The 18,199-nt window shown below is 40.8% G+C and overlaps 1 protein-coding gene across 8 annotated transcripts in view; it reads left to right on the plus strand.

Moving 5' to 3' along the window:
* LOC119033544 (WD repeat containing planar cell polarity effector) overlaps positions 1-10,979 on the plus strand; it is a 71,295-nt gene extending 60,316 nt beyond the window's left edge. For 7 of the 8 annotated variants that reach the window (XM_037123825.1, XM_037123820.1, XM_037123821.1 and 4 more), the window contains 4 exons: positions 5,026-5,140; positions 7,624-7,715; positions 9,403-9,446; positions 10,445-10,979. In XM_037123825.1, the coding sequence (XP_036979720.1) occupies positions 5,026-5,140; positions 7,624-7,715; positions 9,403-9,446; positions 10,445-10,495 (302 nt within the window). In that variant the 3' untranslated portion in view covers positions 10,496-10,979. Of the gene's footprint in view, positions 1-5,025; positions 5,141-7,623; positions 7,716-9,402; positions 9,447-10,444 lie in introns of those variants that run through there. The other variant, XR_005079274.1, reaches the window with a different exon arrangement.
* The last annotated feature ends 7,220 nt before the right edge of the window (positions 10,980-18,199 follow it).

Consider the following 18,199-nt stretch of genomic DNA (forward strand, 5'->3'; position numbering starts at 1 on the left):
GACAAACACTCCCGAAAGCACATACCAGAGGGGATCAAGCCGAGTTCCTGATTACACACACACACACACACACACACACACACACACACACACACACACACACACACACACACAATTCCTCACAGAGGCTTCAAGGGCCAACGGGTGAGCAGAAAACATTCAAATTTGTGAGGGAACTAGATGAACATGTCTGATGAGTCCTTCATTGGTGCTTAAATCACACCAGAAGGCAATGTGCTTGAGTTTGTGTGCGTGTGTGTGTGTGTGTGTGTGTGTGTGTGTGTGTGTACTCGCGCACAACCAAATGAGGCGAGAGAGGTATTTAACTCCACTGTATAAGGTCAAACCCCCGAGGCTGAGTGTCTGTGTGTTTGTCTGTGAATGAAAATGAGCGTTCGTGTAACTATGAGGCCTGTTTGCATCCAGTTTCTTCTCTCTTTTTTTTTCTAATGTGATGCGTAACACGCACACTCCTCATAAGCCTCTTAATTATGTCCTCGATGATTTACCTCCATCACCTGCAGCACGTCCTATCCTTGGACAGCAGCACTGCAGAGAAAGAGGGAGGAAGGGACAGAAGAGGATGGAAAAAAGGAGGGATGACAGAGGAAAGAAATGAAGCGAGGGCGGAGGGAACAGGGGCGAGATAAGGGGTAAATAAAAAAGTAAATAAATTAAATAAAGGTAAAAGGAAAGAATATAAACAAGAAAATAAATGAATAAAGTATGCACGAATAATTAACCTTGTGCAGCGCGCCCGTTCTTTTCTCTCCTTTTACAGTTTTGTCTATTTGCTCCTCATCACTAATGTCAGCGTTTATATTTATTGTTAAGTATTTTTTAAAAGAAGGTTTTGATTTGTTTCTACCGTCTGCTTTAAATTTGTAATGCTGGAAACAAACAAGCAAGCAGCAGTACATTAGCTTGATGTTTCTGTGGTAAAACATTTCAAAATCACGGATGCGTTTGTGTGCTATCCAAACAATAAACAGTTTAAACAATAATGATGACGTTGTTTTCAGCTGTTAGGGTAACTGATCAGCACCAAATAGCAACTAGCTGGTGAACTAAGTGGAGCATTTAGCAGCTGAAGAGCCTGATATTAACCCCGGGAGGAGGTGGAGACCAAAAACAGAGCTTCAAGTGAGTGAATATCAACAGTTCTAAATGTTTGACAATAATGCTGTAACAGCTGGATGTGTAAATAAGCAGCTGTATTGTAGCTGTACAAATTCAGTCGTTATGAAAGTTAAGAAAAGCCAGGTGAAGTTTTGTTGCCCACCAAACATTTCTCGAGCCTCACAGCAAAACAGTGTTGCAGGAATCGTCTACATAACCGAAGTAGTTGTTTTACGTCAAAGTCTCTGGAAGCCCCAGATCCAAATTTGATTTGAAAAGACATTTACACCCCTTATACTCTCCGTCTGAGGTCGGTGCATGAGCTCGATGGGTGTTGAGGGTGTAAATAATGTCTTCTCAAACCATTTTAGGATCGCAAGGTTTCGAGAGATCCTCATCAGTCGCCATGACTATAATAGCAATGACGTAACCAGCTGATCCCGGCAGTGTGTGTGTGTGTGTGTGGCAGTTAGCTAGAATTGCTACATAAATAGCGCCTCAATTTGATATCTGTCAGTCATATTCTTCAGGATCTGGTCGTCCTCAGTGCTGTAAGCTTAAACTGGTCAAATGTAGGAGCAGCAGATCTCCACCAACACAACAAAAAGACAAAACAACAAGAGTCGGAGCACTTCCTGTGGCTGGCGCGCTAATAAGTCACCAGACAGAAGAATAAAAAAATGTTTTTTATTTTCGCACGTTAGCTATCAGTGTGTTATGTTTTAGATGGTTTGACTGAAGGTGTGTTTGAAAACATACAGACACACACTTAAGAGAAGGATACCGACATTGTGCACAGCCACAATGGTTAAACTGAGGCCTCTCTCGGTAGTGTGTGTGTGTGTGTGTGTGTGTGTGTGTGTGTGTGTGTGTGTGTGTGTGTGTGTGCAGTTTTGTGTCAACATGCAGACAAGCAGACAGAGCATATTAACAGAGCAGAAAAGCCAGGTTATAAATAATGAGTGGCTCGCTTCAAGCAGAGGGCTCCAGTGAACAGGTGTCTCGCTTTACACACACACACACACACACACACACACACAGCCCCTGGCATGGCCATCACACACCAGTAGGCTCAGCTCAGCTCTGAAGAACACACTACTTTATACTTAACTATATTTTAGAGGTAAATCTGGTACTTTTTACCCGTCTACATTGATCTGTCCCCTTTAGTTATTCATTATGTTTCAGAATAAGTGACATTTTTTTCAGCTAACTTTTGTTCCACAATGATAAAACTAATAAATTATGTTGTGATTTAATTTTGATTAAATAAGTATATATTAAAAAATGAGAGGCTTTTTAAACATGGCTCCTCAAACCGAGACAAGCAAACAAAAAAACTAATATTTGTTCTCTGATAAATGTTTATTCTCTGTTGGGGTTTGTGTGTATCTAACAAATAAGTCAGTATGAGCGTTACTCAGTAGAGAATTCAGTGCTAACGTACAGTAATTACAGTGTGTTTTGCAGATTAATCAGGATGAGACCTGCTGTTGAAATACAAATAGCGTCTTTAGGTGTGTTTGGTTGTTGTATCATCACTTAATGCATCAATTTGAATGTGTTGTGTTGCTGCTTCTGCATATTTGAACACATGTAAGTTTGGTTCCTTCCACACTGACTCACAAGCGTTTTAAAGTTCCCACGGTGCAGCTACAAACACATTTCCAGTTCGAACGCACACAACAGGCAGATGTTTGCTTGTTCTCAGTCGTTGTCACACACGACAGGTCAAATTCAGAAAGGCCCTCGGAGACATACGTGTTTGTGTAAATATGTGTACAGTATGTGTGCAGTTGGGTGTGACGTGAAAAGCAGGCCACACCGAATCCTGCATGAACGATCTATTTGTAATAATCAGTTAGTTGTTAAACAGAAACGTGAAAGCAGGGAACTCAGAGACCCGACACATCCTGCTGTTTTCTTGTACAAACAGTGAATGACCTGCACCGGATCAGCTGCTTGTTATGGAGGCAAATACACACATTTACTGCACACGCACACACACACACACACAATGATCCTGAACGTTGATATTTATTATTGTATATATTTATTTATCAAAGTCATATGACATAGATGTTTTGGAATTCAGTGTGTTTCTCCCTGAAATACGTGAATACAGCTGTTACCGAAGCAAGATTCAGTGAGGTAATGACCCTTCCTTCTTTTTCAGGTTCCTAAATTCAAACTTTTTTTTTTCTCTGACTTCTTCTTGATGATTCTGCTGCGAAACCTGGAGTTAGAGACACAATCAATCATCACGATTAACCAATCATAGGAGACAAGACATCAGCCATTAGCCATGTTTCCATAAAATGTCTAGCAAATATTTGAGCAAAAATGTGAATCTGGTGCGTTTCCATAAACTTTTAGGAGCAAATGAACTCGACTGTAAAGCACAATTTTGTCAGAGGAAGACGCGGTGTAGGCTACTCGGCTACGTCACGTGTGGATGTGGAAGTAAACAGATGCAAGAAGTAAACAAACCAGGTGACAAACTGGAGAGACATCTTCAGAAATTACTTCTGATAGAGCGAGTTGTAATTCTTCTTGCATGTCAGATAGCATTGGCCAGGTTTCATGCCGACCGTAGACAACGTGTCTACTGCTTACAGACGTGTTATGGCAGAATTATGAAATTATTAAATTTCAATTCAAGAAAATCATAGAAAACTGGTTGATTTGCATTGGAAAGACGAAACATTGGAAAGATGAGCATCTGCTTTTGTTCTCGTGATTTTTCACTGATAATCGCAAAAAAAAAGAAAAAAAGAAGACTCAATACAACATCTGGCGGTTCTCTAAGGTTGACGTCTTTTTGCGATTCACCAGCATCAGTCTCGGACTTGGAATGAGATTTCTATGCACCTCGTCTCATATTTATCTGCATGCATTGTGAATCCTGGTGAACAGAGATTCTGCCTTTCGCTTGCACACATAGACACACAATAGAGGACACACATTTCAGCTTAGCAATGGTCCCTTTTTATAACAGCGTTGGAAATCGCTTATAGCTGTCTGGCTGACAAGTGTGTTGATTTGGATAGATACGGCATTGTGCGAGGCAGAGTAGCGAACAAGTGCGAGGGAAGGCCTCTTTCTCTTCCTCTCGATGTCTTTTTCTTTGGAGTAGCGTTCTGCCAAGAAGAGAAGCCAAGTCGTTCGCCTGATCGTTCCGTCTCCCCCTCACAAAGGCTGATGTGACTGCGGGGCCTTTCAACGGGCAAAGAGACAAGAGCTTTATCTGAAGATCCACTTCTCCACCTCCTCTCCTCTGCTTTCTTGGTCGTTTTGGTGAAAGCCTGTTAGCTCCGGTGTGTGTTGAAGGAAAGCAGCGTTTGATTCTGTTCCCCTCTCAGCTTTGTCGGTTCACACAACCTCCAGTACCGTTTGACTTCTTGTCTCAATTTCAGAAACTTTACTGGCATGAAAGCGTTTATCAGAAACAAGATGGGCAACGTGTGGCGTCTAAATGTAGTCGAATACAGGCAGCTGTCGAGAAAAATCATGCAGAGATCGTAGATTATAAGGCTGATAAACATATAAACACGTTACTAATCAGTGCCAATACACGTTAAAGACCAACGTTTTGATCTTCTTCAGACTTTGTCATGGAAACAAAGGACATACAATATAGAAATGGATGACGAATTGATGGAAAAACCTGAATTAATGAGTTGAAATCAAAGTGACTTCAAAAGCTTCCATAAGGGCACAAAGTGGCAAGAATGGTTCAATAAAAATGACATTGTGGCAATGAAACAAAGTGGGTTGTTATTCTAAACTTAGGTCAATAAAACTATTGCTCATCCTTGTCCCTGTGTGTGTGTGTGTGTGTGTGTGTGTGTGTGTGTGTGTGTGTTTTTGTGTGTTTGTGTGTTTGTGTGTGTTTGTGTACCCCAGAAGATCCACTGAGAGGCACAAATGGTGTGTCGTGTGGTTCCAGCCTCGGGGACAGACAGACGGAGAGGAACCAGAGTGCAACAGGAACTTCGTACTCCGGCACTCCCACAACACAGTGAGTTACATTTAATACACACACAGACACACACACACACACACACACACACACACACACACACACACACACGCATACACACACACACACACAAACACAGGGACACTTTTCAGACTCAAGACCAGGTGCAATTGGGGACAAAAGCTCTGTCCCCAAATGGAAAACAGCAGCTATTTAGAGGAAGTCTGAGTAAGAGTGAGGTAGTGATTGTGTGTGTGTGTGTGTGTGTGTGTGTGTGTGTGTGTGTGTGTGTGTGTGTGTGTGTGTGTGTGTGTGTGGACTCTGCCACCTTTCCAGTGTTTCAGGTGTTCTGGGGACATTATTTTCCTCCAAGAACAGCTTGTTTATTCAGTTATGGAAAAATGTATATTTATTTTTCTTAGTTTGTCCTGTTACCTCATTAGTGCCCCTTCAAAACATCACTGTCTACTGTGGCTCAAATCAAATACATTCAACTTCTTTTTCATTGTCCTTTAAATGAAAATGTAACAAGTTCTTAATGTCTTGGTGTTTACACTACCTGCTGCAGCTGAAAACATCACGATGAGAGCAGTGAAAGTGACTTGAGTAAACTTTTGAGCCAGACAGCTAAACAATGAACTGAAACTCGCTGTAAAGATGTGACGACTTTGACGCTGTTCTTAAGTTGTCATTTGGTACGCTGTTACAGAAAATATTGATTATGGTTTATTTACGATTAAAACAAAATATTAAGTCAAACTTGCTCTAACTGAAGCCCTGGAGAGATTTTATGTGCAGATGATTCCCTGTTTTACTGGCACGTGTCATCTCCTCTCCCACAGTGGTTCACCATTGTCTGTACATGAATTGCATGAGAGCGTCTGTGGCCAAATGACCCAGCTGCAGCCTAAAAGCCTTCACTCCCAGTGACATTTCAAATGTCAGTGCCACATCAGTTCCGGGTCTTACGCTTCCAGCGATCCCAACGCTGAAACCCGGAGCCACATTTTAAAAACTCCACCGGAGTCCATTTTCACCATGGTTCAGTCTCCAGAGTGCAGACGCAACTCACTGTTTCAGACTGATTGTTTAATACACTCGTCTACATGAATGACGTGTTGAAGCAGTGTGACTAAAGACACACTGAAAGCATCCCTCTTTTTGTCTCACACACACACACACATGCACACACAAACAGAAACATACAAATATAGCCATCCATGTCTCTATTATTGTGGGATGGCTGGGGGGAGTGATGGAGGGGCATTCCTTGTCATACCCCAACTAACATATTGGAGTATTTATATGGGATTTGTGTGCATTAGATAAAAAAGCGCTCTTGTTCTTTTCATCCTCATAGGCTTTTCATGGCTGTTTGACTGTAACACTGATGACTCTCTGTACCCCCACCACCACCACCACCACCACCACCTCCAACCCCTCCACTCTGCGATTCTCTAAGCCCCCTCCATCCATCCCAAATCCCTTCCTATCAGCCAATTTAAACAAGCTGGGTCCAGAGAGAGAGAGAGAGAGAGAGGGGGGAAGAGACTGAGAGAGATGCTCCGTCCTAAGCTCTTTTTAAAAACAGTAAAAGGAACGAGAGCAGAAAAAAAGAGTGGTAAAGAGGGTTAGGGCGATTTGGCAGCCAAAAGCCCAGTCGCACTACCCCAGGTCTTCCCCTGCACCGCTGACAGAGGCTAAGAAAGCAGATCCCCAAACCTCCCAAAAGATAATGGCCACAGAGAGAAAGAGACAAAAGCCTCTGCTTTTTTTTTTTTTATTCCACAATTTCCCCCCTCCTTTTAGAACATTTTTTTTTTTTTTCACATCGAACCCCCCTCTTTTTGTAATCTGGTCTCCGATGAAGTTTCATTGTTTCTCATGTGAAGCCAATGACAGCTTAGCTGAGATGGAGTAGGGGAGGCATTGTAGCGCAGGCGTTCTCCCGTTTGGCTCGCTGAGAAAAGAGCAGAGAAAGGAGAGGGATGCGAGCACAATGGCAGTTCGGGGGCTCCTCGCACGATTCCCGCATTCCCCAAATCCGACTCTGCTCGCGGAGAAGTGAGCGAGAACGAGACAGGAATCTGGGAAGCATCCCAACGTTCCTTTGATGGCTGCTGGCCTCTCTCACTCATCACGTATCTCCCACGTCAGTGGAGGAAGGAGGACGGAGGCTATTTTTTTATTTGTGCTCAGTGGAGGCCACAGTTAATGTGATGTGATGAGAGTTGAGCCTTTATATTTCACAAATTCACTTCAGTTTGTGTGTATTTATTTGATATTCATGTCCAGAATCCATGAGAAGAAAAGGGTTCAGTATCTCACCTCATTTGCTGGCACAGATTATAAAAACTGATCATGAATCCCTAAACAGAATTTTACATTTCTGCCCCTAAATCCACCAAAATCCAACAAATTGAGCTGTTTCATGTTCAGTATCCCCTCTGTAAGGTATATATTATAATCTAATTTGTTAATCTTTTATCAAAATGTAACTCAGTTTTATTTTTGTCTCTCAGCGCTGATGGACGAGCCAATCAGAGGAGACCGCAACCAGAAAGCGTACGTGTGACCGTGAGCCCAGATGTGTTCAGGACTCTGAGACAAACAGGTGAGTCTGCCCGTCTGTCTGCTGTACTCACAGCACCTGTGTCTCTGTTGTGTCTGCGAGGAGTTATCTAATTCTGTATCTTAACTTTTCTCTGTTAAAGAATCACAAGAATATAGATAAGGAACATTTTTAACCTGCAGATTAATGGCTGCAGATTCAGAATGATAAACATAAGGTTTGTTTGTGAGGCTTCATGTTTCAGGTCTTTTTTCAGCGGTTGTAATGATTTTGGTGTTTCAGATGATCAATACTGACAACAAAGTCTGTTGAGGTCTCATGAAGAACTACTGCATATGTGAAACAATCTGGCTCGACCGAGCCGGCTAACTTCTGGTTTAGTGCCGGGATAACTTCAACAGAAATCAAATGATTTAATCCTGCGCCTCTTTTTTATTTTCTAGATTTTACTGGACTGAATGGCCTAAATTACGAAAGTCAAACGAGTCATTTCGCGGCAGTTCTGACGCTCAGATTTGCAATGTGAAACTTCTAAGACTCATCCTTTAGGCTTGATCTAAATCTGATACTCAACTGTTGGTGGTCGTGCTGCATTGTGGGTAATGTAGGCAGGAAGTTTTTACAAGAAAGCAGATGGAAGCAAAGAGTAAAATATTAGAAATGTTTCCACAAACCTCCAATATGTTGAAACTTGACATTTATGACCTGGTTCGGTCGGGGCACAAAAACCACTTGGTCAGTGTTTCCTGTCGTGTTATCTTGTTTTGGCTAACCCGGCTTTGTCGCCACAAACACGGCAGGAAAATGTTCCAGCATATCATCAAAATGTCCAGCGGTTCCACTCAAATAAACACCGTCAGTGGTTGAACCAGTGGTCTCTGGCTCGGCAGCGGACTCATCCAGCCTTCACACTGCCAACCTTCATCTCCTTCGACCCAACTTTTAAAATACATTTAATTCTCCTTTCTTTCATTTTAACTTTAAAAAGAAAATCACCCTCAATTCACCCTGAATTCTACCCAAATTACCTGCAACAAGCCTCTTCTCACTAACAGCTGAGCGAGAGAGAGGCAGCTCATTATATTAAATCTCATCATGTTCAACATGTCGGTTTCAGGACACGTTTTTAAGCCCTGCAGCAATCCTCTGGTGACATTCAACCTGTTTTATTCTCTAAATGTAGCCTGAGTGCTCTCGTCTGCCGGTCTCAGATGTCTGAGATGACTAACTGGTCATTTAGGAAAAACACCCATTAAGAAAACATCACCTCGTCGTTCTTCTGCTCCTCTCCTCCTTCCTGCTCTCTCCATTTTAATAATTCCATTTTTCGGGTGATTAGCAATTGTCTCGCTATCAAATCGCTCTGTCATTTGATAATCCGGACTGTAGGCTATTGGAGGGAATTTGCATCAGGTTTTTAAATTTCTGTACAAGGCATGCCGGGGTTTTAATGTCAATCATAACCTTATTAACGCAGAGCTCAGAGCGAGAGAGATCGCCATGAGTGACAACGGTTTACATTCGTTAAAACCCAGAAAAGGCGACGTGTCCGACCCACTGAGCGAGCATGTAACCTGTTCAGGCATTCAGCAGCACGCGTGTGTTTATGTGCTGTAGGGCTGCAGTGTGTGATTATGCATGTCTAATGTCTGGTTGTTGTACTTGTTTAAAGTGTCACAGCTGGTTTACAGGAGCGTCTAACATCCTCCAACGTTTGCTGTCGTTTCAGTTTGTTCTGCAGGGAGCAGCGAAGGTGTCGGAGACAACAGGAACGTAAGTTGATTGACCCGAAATTGACTTTTATTTTCATTTATGTTGACAGAATTCACAAGACTGTATCATGTCATGTCTGTGGATCAGATGGAAAAGAGCCAAAAGTGTTTAAACAGTCGTAATGTTGTCGCATCGTTTACTACAGCTCAGTTGTTCCCAACCTGGGGAAACTAAACTGTTTCTCTGGTAACACATAAACATTTATTAATGGTTTATAACACACTGTAACATTGTTAGAAGCAAATGTAACAACACTGGGAAGCCTTGATTAATGTTCAGTGTGTGTCAACAATTAAATATTCAATTATAGTACAAATTTTATAGAAGATTATCAGTTTATACACCAGCCTTCACTTATTGTTTATAAAAGCTGAATGGAGAGTTGAAGTGATGTTTTGTGTATTTATTTACTGATATTCATCTAATATTAGGCTAATGAGTTAAGAACAGATGAGGAGTATTAAGTTATTTTAAGGCATCATAGTAAAAAAGGTTGAGAAACACTATTAAACTGCACTAAAGTTAAAGAATACTAGAGTTTAGTATTTTAGAGGACATTATAACATGTTGAAATCTGCAGTTTAGAGCCACAACAATCAATTAATTGATTAGATGATGACAAGTAAGTGTTCATCAGCTGTTTTGGTGATGGATTAATGATCATTTTTCAAGCAAAAATGCAAAATATCTACTGGGACCAGCGACTTTGCAATGATGTTTTATAGACTGAACAATTAACTGAGAAGATAAATCAATCATTAAATTATTGTTAGCTGCAGCATTAATGAGGTTCATTCTCCTCATCTTTTATAATATCTAAAATATTAAGTTTTCTGAAGGCTTTTAGACTTTATATTTCAGATATGAAACCATTATAATAAAGTTAACGTTCATGTGTCTGTGCAGCTCTCAGGAGTGAATAAAGGATAAAAAAGATTTAACGTTCAGGCGTTCATGTTTGTACCTCGTAACATTTCTTTTTGTTTTGTCTCTCTCAGGAAGATGACGACCCCGGGATGCTGCACGTGGTCCATTTAGGAATGGTCTGAAAAACAAACGAGGATACGATAAGAGCACTTTATTGATCCCAGTGGGACTGTGGAGACACAACAACATCTCACCAACAGGCTCCCTCTCTCTCTCTCTGTCTATAATTTTATATTCACAGTAGATGCTTACCTGTATTAATACACCTGGACACGGACTCAAATGCTTAATCACTGTATAATACATGTAAATACACGAGTTTTGTATTAATTTTTGTACGTTTTAAAACTGAAACACAGTGATCATTTTATAGACCTGTCACAGTATTTCTTTGATATTTCAGCCAAATCAAAAGCAGCGAGCAGCTTGTTTGATGTGAGTTCAGGTTATTTTCTGTCTTTGTGAAGTCTGAAACTAAATGAACCTTAAAAGAAAACAGTTACGACGGGTTCTGCCGTTAAAAAAACACGACAGAGAATGTTTTAAACCTCGCCATTAATCAGCCTGAAAAAATAAAGACTTCTATTATACTTCCATCACCACTGATATTGAATGTTCCAGGCTTCCTCTCTGTGTGAGTGTGTGTGAGTGCATGTGTGTGTGTGCTGTATAAATGTGTGTGTGTGTGTGTTGGCCGAGATTACGGGCCACAGTTTTATTCATGAATAGGAGCCAACCAGCGTCTTTAAAGCATCGCGCGGAGCCCCTTTCCTGAACAGCAGCCATAGCCGTGTCAGAGCTGTCGACGCGCTGCGCTCACCGACTAATCTGACAGCGCCGCGCGAGCCCTAATCCCTCACTGTATCGTAATCTATTTACTTTGCATTCTAAGAGGATTTCCACCAAAAAATATACAAGAAGCGATGTTGGAAATGGACAGAAGATCAGCGAGGATGCTTTTCTGCTCTTCTTTTTTTTTTTTTTGTTTTGTTAGCTTTAAAAAAAAAATCATTGTATGTTTTTTGGGGAGTCAATCCCCTGCGAGAGGGATGGGTGAAAGGAATTACATTTCTGACTGATACTAATACTTCTCTTATGTAAACATCAAAATGTTATATTTCCCTTCTGATGATACAGTCACACTGCAGAGCCTGCTGGAGATAAGTGGCATCTGTCAATGCCTTTAGTGAATCTCTTGACACGTTTATAATTTACAAACCAAGGCTGCATTATCTCCCGATTGTTTGACTTGACAGCTCGAATAAAAGCTGCAAAATTGCTTAACAGGCGAGCACAAGTTCCTCCCATCGCTCCGATGGCCTACACAGTAGCCTTTATGACATGCAAACAGTGAAATCTCCCCTTTCATAATACACAAAACAAAGTACGAGACCGAACGCTCTCCTCAGTTACCCTTTAAGCAATTATGTCAGCTTTGTAGAATCATAAATAGTTATGCTTCATTTAAAATGTGGCCAGCAGCTTTATTGTAAAACACCGCCTGACGCTCAAATCTCTGCCATCCGAGATGACTCGCAGAGATAGGCTTATTAGTGGTATTAACATACTGCGCGGCATGCTGGAGCTGTGAAACGGCCTTGTTAACATTTGGAAATGAATCAAGCCCGCGGCACTTGCTATTATCCAGGTTATCTGTGTGTTTTTTTGTTGTTTTTTTTTTTTGTTTTTTTCCTCCCCCCTCTCTCCTCTGTGCAACAGCTGTGCAGCGTTTCTGTGGAGATCTAATGATGGCTCTGATTGGACTGATACCGCCTCCCCTCAGGGGGAAGTTGTATGTTTTATAGGTTTGTTTCACTGATCTCCAGCAGCCAGATGCCCAAAATATTATAGACAACTATGTCAGGAACCGTTACAGACATGAAAGAGAAGTAATTACTGACAGCTGAGGGTAATTGGAATGAGCTTATTGTCGGGCAGAACAGTGTTGAGTTTCTCTTAGTTATCGGTTCTCAAGTCAGAGATTGAGATGCACTTTTTTTTCATCATGAACGGTACTTAATTACGGTGCAACATATCTGTATTAAATATCTGTTTTTGCTTCCTGAAGCATTATAATCTGATACTCTGTGATTAAAACAACCTCAGATTGAGGTCAGAGAGAAACAGAAGGACTCTGTTTGAGACAGTTGAGATAAATGTTCTGTTGGGAGTCCAGAAGCTCATTTTTATTAACGGCTTAAAATAAATAAATAAATAAATAAATCACACTTTGGTTGCAGACTTCTAAGAAAAGGCATCAGCTCAAAATCATGTTATGTAAGAAATTCTCCCCAAAAAATAGTCATTTTCATTCACATTTTCATTAATTCTGTCGGCATTAAAAATGTGGTCGTGTCTGTGAGGACTTGTTGGATTTTTAAAACATTTTGTTCATAAAATGTCAAACTGACTCTACAGAGACTGTCGCAGAAATAAGTCGATATATTAGAAAGCTACATAAACTATTTAAAGGCAAAGAAGCAGCTTTTATCAAAGTGAAATAAATCATCAGAGAAGCAACTAAAACTTACGATTTTTAATATTTCCTTCTTTGTTTGTTTCATGTTCTCATAGCAGCTCATATTTTAGTCGTCTATACATAAATTAAACATGTGAGTTAATAAATAGTGTGTTGGTTGGTTCATAATAATACGATCGATTAACAATTCAAAGTTAATTTGATTAGAGTTGGTTTTGTACGTCTCCGTATCTCCACAGAGAAGGTAATGTCTGAGACTATGAGAGAACAGTACAATATGTATATAAGATAAGTTTTGATTCAAGATATCTTCAGTTTTAGATTAAAATAAAGTAAAGACATGATAATCTGTGTTTGTTACCGAGTCCAGTTGAGGTAAAGATCACCACATTAATACTTTCCTGCATGGTGGATTTTAATAAGGTCGAAAGAAAACCAAAGAAAAAGTATATAAGGTTAATTTTGCAGTTATTTATATTCTAATTTTTACATAATTTGGTCTGTGGGACCTCAAACATATTGATTTATCTTCTGTTGAGATAGATTACTGAAATTAAAAATATTAGCAGATTAATCCCTTGTCAGATTTTTCTCCTTCTTCATCTATGATTCATGTACAAAAGGTCAAAGGTCGTGAGAAAGTTTCACATTTTGTCTCTCTCAGTCGACGGGCGCAGACGGAGGTTTTCCTTCTCGCTGCCCTCGGGCTTCCAGAGAAATTTGTCAATGAGGAACGAACTAAATGAAGGAGGAAACGCGGCCAACACGTCAGACGGCTTTCTGTTGACACGCGGAGACGACGTCCTCGCTGGGAAACACTGAAGCCTGCAGGCCAACGAGCCTCCATTAAGATTTCCTCGCGTCTGCAGGGCTTAAGGGAAAAAGACAAGTTGTGACTTGGGAGGAGGGTCTGCTGCATCCTTTCCAGATGAGATAATACGAGCCCTCTGCAAATACCTCTCTGCTCCATCCCTCCTCTGTCCTGACGCTAAAAGGAACAGCGAGGTGAGGAAGTCATCAGGAGGCCAGGACAAAAAAAACGGTTCTGTCCAGAAAAAAACCCTGAGCTGCTTTCACCAGTCCAGTCTTGTCTGATTTCCCATCAGCTACTTCAAAGACGGAAAGAAAAGAAGGAAGGAAGCGTTCGGCTGCGCTGCTGATCTCAGAACAGCTGCTGGAGAGAAGCTAATTTAATGATCGTCTGTCAAAGAACTTCTGATGATTTTGTTCAGTGTCTCGTTAGAGGATTTCAGGTAGATGCTTTTGTTTAGTGTGCAGTGTTAGCAATTAGCATAACCTAAAATATGTAGCTAAAAAGTATTCTTCTGTTTGTCATGCTAACATTAGGTCTGTAGTGATGCTGGTCTGCCCGTCCATCATTTTGGTCCAGATGGAAATATCTCAACAACAATTCATGCTCCTCAGAGGATGAATCCTAAAGATTTTGGTGATTTCCTGACTTTATGTGGCATGTCGTGTCTAGCAAAATGTCGACAGCTATTCACTATATTTCCGTGAAAATTTTATACAGACGTTCGTGCTCCCCAGAGGATACACTCCAAGATTTTGGCGATATTAAGACTTATTTGTAGTGCTACATGTGTGATTTTGAGTGACTTGCTTCACCGGCTGGGTTCAAATGTTCATGTTCTGCTAACATTTACATTAGGTCTGCAAAAAATGACAATTATCATAAATTGGAGAAATCAGAAATCTGACTAAAACGACCACAGCGTTGTCCTCCTCGATGTCAATAAACAAAAACACCTAAACCCCAAAATATCAGATTTTAATGAGGATGTTAAAGGTGCAATATGTAGAATTTTACTCCGTTAACTTCATGGCTAACCAAGCTAAAATCTGGTCTGGCGTATGAAATCAGATTTTTAATGTAGAACGTAACTTGTTGACTGACTGATTCATTGATTTGAATTGTTGGTTAGTCTCTGTTGATCAACTAATTGATGAGTCACTGCAGCTCTGTTTTGTTATTGGGAGCATGTCAGCTGCCAATGTTAGCAGCTAGCATAGCTCTCAACTTTAATTTATCCCTCCAACCTTCAGACTTTTTCTTTGTTTCTGCTGAATCTCAACCTTCAGTGTGATTAAAGTTATTTACAAAACAGTGAAGCAAAAACCATCTCTTGCTCTGCGGCTAACTTTGATCAAATCTTCTATAAAACAGACTCTTGTCTGTGGCTGAAGGCATTGTTTTGTGTCTCTCTTGTCAGGTTCAGACAAAAAGTTAGAAACCAAAAAAAACACATCCAGCAGCGAAACTGCAAGATGCTCCTATCGTCTCACGTTCAGGAAAATGTTAATCGCCTCTGATTTCCAAAACATGCTCAGCTGATCAATGAGCCAGAGTCCTGAGTGGACTCGATCAGAAGAAGCTCGGCCCAACAGAGAGACGGTGTGTCGTCCTCACTGTGTCCTCTGCTCAACTTAAACCTGCAGTATGTAAACCCACCAGGAATTTCATGAATGCTCTCAGTGCCTCGTGTCAGAGGGGTGACTAAGCTGCTTTCAGTCCAGTTCGCCTGGACTCAACTGTGAAATCCCCCTCAGAGGAACCAACAGTACTCTCACCTCCTTTGAGTTGGATCAAGAGGTCGTTGGTGCCTTTTACTGGGAACGTTTTTAAGGAAGAATCTGCGTATATGGCAGACCAGGAAACAAGGAAATTAAAATCGATGTGTTAAAGGAAAAAAAAAAAGAAATCAACGACATTTTATCAGACAAAGCAGAGAAACCGGAGACGTTTGGCTGGACTCCATCCATGTTGGTGTACAGGTGACCCCAGATTAACCTCTCAGGTAAATATAATCCTCCTCTGTATCACCTCTCACTCCTCATACCGGCCTATGAACACACCAGGATGCCAACGTCTGGCGACAGTCAACAGCCAATGAAAGACAAGTGTTTGCTTTTTTTTTTTCTCCCTGTCCTGCATGAAAATGGAAGACAAGAAAACAGTCCCAGCATGCAGGCGCCTATCAGTGCATCTCCTGGTCCTCCACATCGCTCTCTTTCTCACACTTCGACACATCGAGGCCTCACAAACTTAAATAATACAGGAGGATCAGTCCGGTTTCTGTCTCGTCTTTATCTCTCTGTCTGTCTCTCTCTCTCTTTCTCTCTCTTTTTTTTTTTTCTAGATACGAATCGCAGCCACTCATGCAAAAACGGTCCAGCTCGGTTCCAGTTCACTTCCTGGACAAGTGTGAACAAAATGTCAACAGTTTCCAGTCCACCCACATTCAGGCGGGAGGCCAGAAGGTCAACGGTTGACAACAGGCGACGCGGTGCAATCGATCGTCCTATTGAACAGAGAATGAAGGCGTCAGACCCTTCAGCTCAGGTTAAAACAACTCTCATCACACACACACAGGAGGTGAAGTGATGATCAGGTCCAGTAACGCACTTTTTGTTTTTATTTTTTTAATATAAAGAAGTCGGTCGTGACAGACTTTCCTTGAACAGGAAATCTTTGTCACATTTATTTTCTTTGCAGATTTTGTATTTATTGACAACATTTTGGAGTCTTTACCACCCATGAAATAACAAAAGGGACGATGAAAGAACTGGTTTCACGTAGTTGAAAACAGATTTTCAGTTTTGATTATGAGTCACTTTGCATTAAAAATCCGTCACGTCCTCGCGCTGCTTGAACCTTGTGTCGACCTCAAATCTCCTCCAAGCACTCCAAGAATTTTGATCCTCAAAACAAGGTGTGTTCAACAGAGAGATAAACCGAGATCACATCATCAATTTAATCACTCAGGAAACGTTTGTCAGTTAAACCTGGAATTTTGTCACCGCAGCTCGGACGAGGCCAAACACGTCGGCGTCAACATATTTACTTTTCTGCTTTGGTTCTCGACATGTTGGACAACGAACCCTGATGAATATTCAGTCCATAGATTAACATGAAGCTCAGACGGACGGTGCGAGGAAAAAAATGATATGTTCATGACCTCTGTCATTGTTTTTATAATGATTTTAATCTTATAAAAAGGTTGATAATTATTTATTTCATGGTGGTTCATCAGACAGGATTTTTATTCCAGAGATTGTTTGTGGTACCTGTTGATTCAAGGTGTGTTTTCAGACATTTAACACACCTGTAGGGCTGAAAAGATGCCCAGAAAAGTAAATTAAGCTGATGTGTGTTTGATTTTGTTGTTCTACACTGTCACTATTTTATTTTATATGCTACATTTGAGTTGTTTTCTTTCCTAAACACTGATGTTCTTCTTTGTACCGATGTGAATTCCAAAAGGTAGTTTTTTTGGGTTTTTTTGCATTTTTGTGGCTTCGTCTTCAAGATTAATTTCTACCCCAGAAATAAACGGAGCAGCAGCTGCAGCAGGTAACAGAAGTAAACAACGCTGAGGCTCCTGTTTCACAGACAGAACAAATAAACTATTAAATATTCTGATGCAACGTGCAGGTCTGCGGAGATGTTTGTTCCAAACTGAGATAAGAAGGAAATCAGTCGGTCACTTCACATGAGATTTTCAGCTCCTCAAACAAGATGCGACCCAGTTTTACCTGCAGCTGCAGCCGGTAAACAAACACATGAGTTCATGTAACAATCTGCACATCGTAATGTTGGAGTTCGTCTTTGTTTTTGCAGTTTTCTTCCTGCATGCTGGGAAACAAAACAGCCAGAGCTCAGTAACACGGTGTGCAGGTGAAATATATAGTTTAGTATTTTAGCCTTTCTGATTTAATGTGACGTCCACAGGGATGGAACAGCTGAGGTGTTTGCACTTTTTACATTAATTTATTTTGTCAGCAATCAAAAACAGATTCTGATCATCAGAATGCTGAAAATAAAATAAGTTTTACTTGTATTTTTAATTTCCTTTATTATCTGTATTTTGATTTGATATTTAACATTTTATTTAACATCAGATACTTTAAGACTTCTTCTCCTGAGGTTGACTTTTTAATCTTTACTTTTACGCACGACTGGAGGCCAAAATATCCCCAAACTTTCCTTCTTATTTGACTCAAACTTTCTTATTCTAGATATCTTCCAAAGCAAGAAATGAGTCAGGACGAAATCAGAAGTATTCCTGGCTTTTTTTCCCCCTTTTTTTTTTTTACTTGTTGTATTTTGTCTGCGCAGCTGTTCAGTGAGCGTCACGTCCTCAGAGGAAACATTAAATAACGGATCTCTCTCCTCTCGCCGCTTCTTTTCTCTCTCCGTGTGTTTGAAGGTGAGCAGCTGTCTCGTGTGAGACCTGTGGATCTTTCTCTCTTTCTCTCTTTCTCTCGCAAGGCTCCTTAAACAATCCCACAAGATTGGTCGCAAATGTTTGTTCGATGCAAATCCGAA

The sequence above is a fragment of the Acanthopagrus latus genome, chromosome 15 (assembly GCF_904848185.1).
Source record: "Acanthopagrus latus isolate v.2019 chromosome 15, fAcaLat1.1, whole genome shotgun sequence".
Taxonomy (NCBI): Eukaryota; Metazoa; Chordata; class Actinopteri; order Spariformes; family Sparidae; genus Acanthopagrus; species Acanthopagrus latus.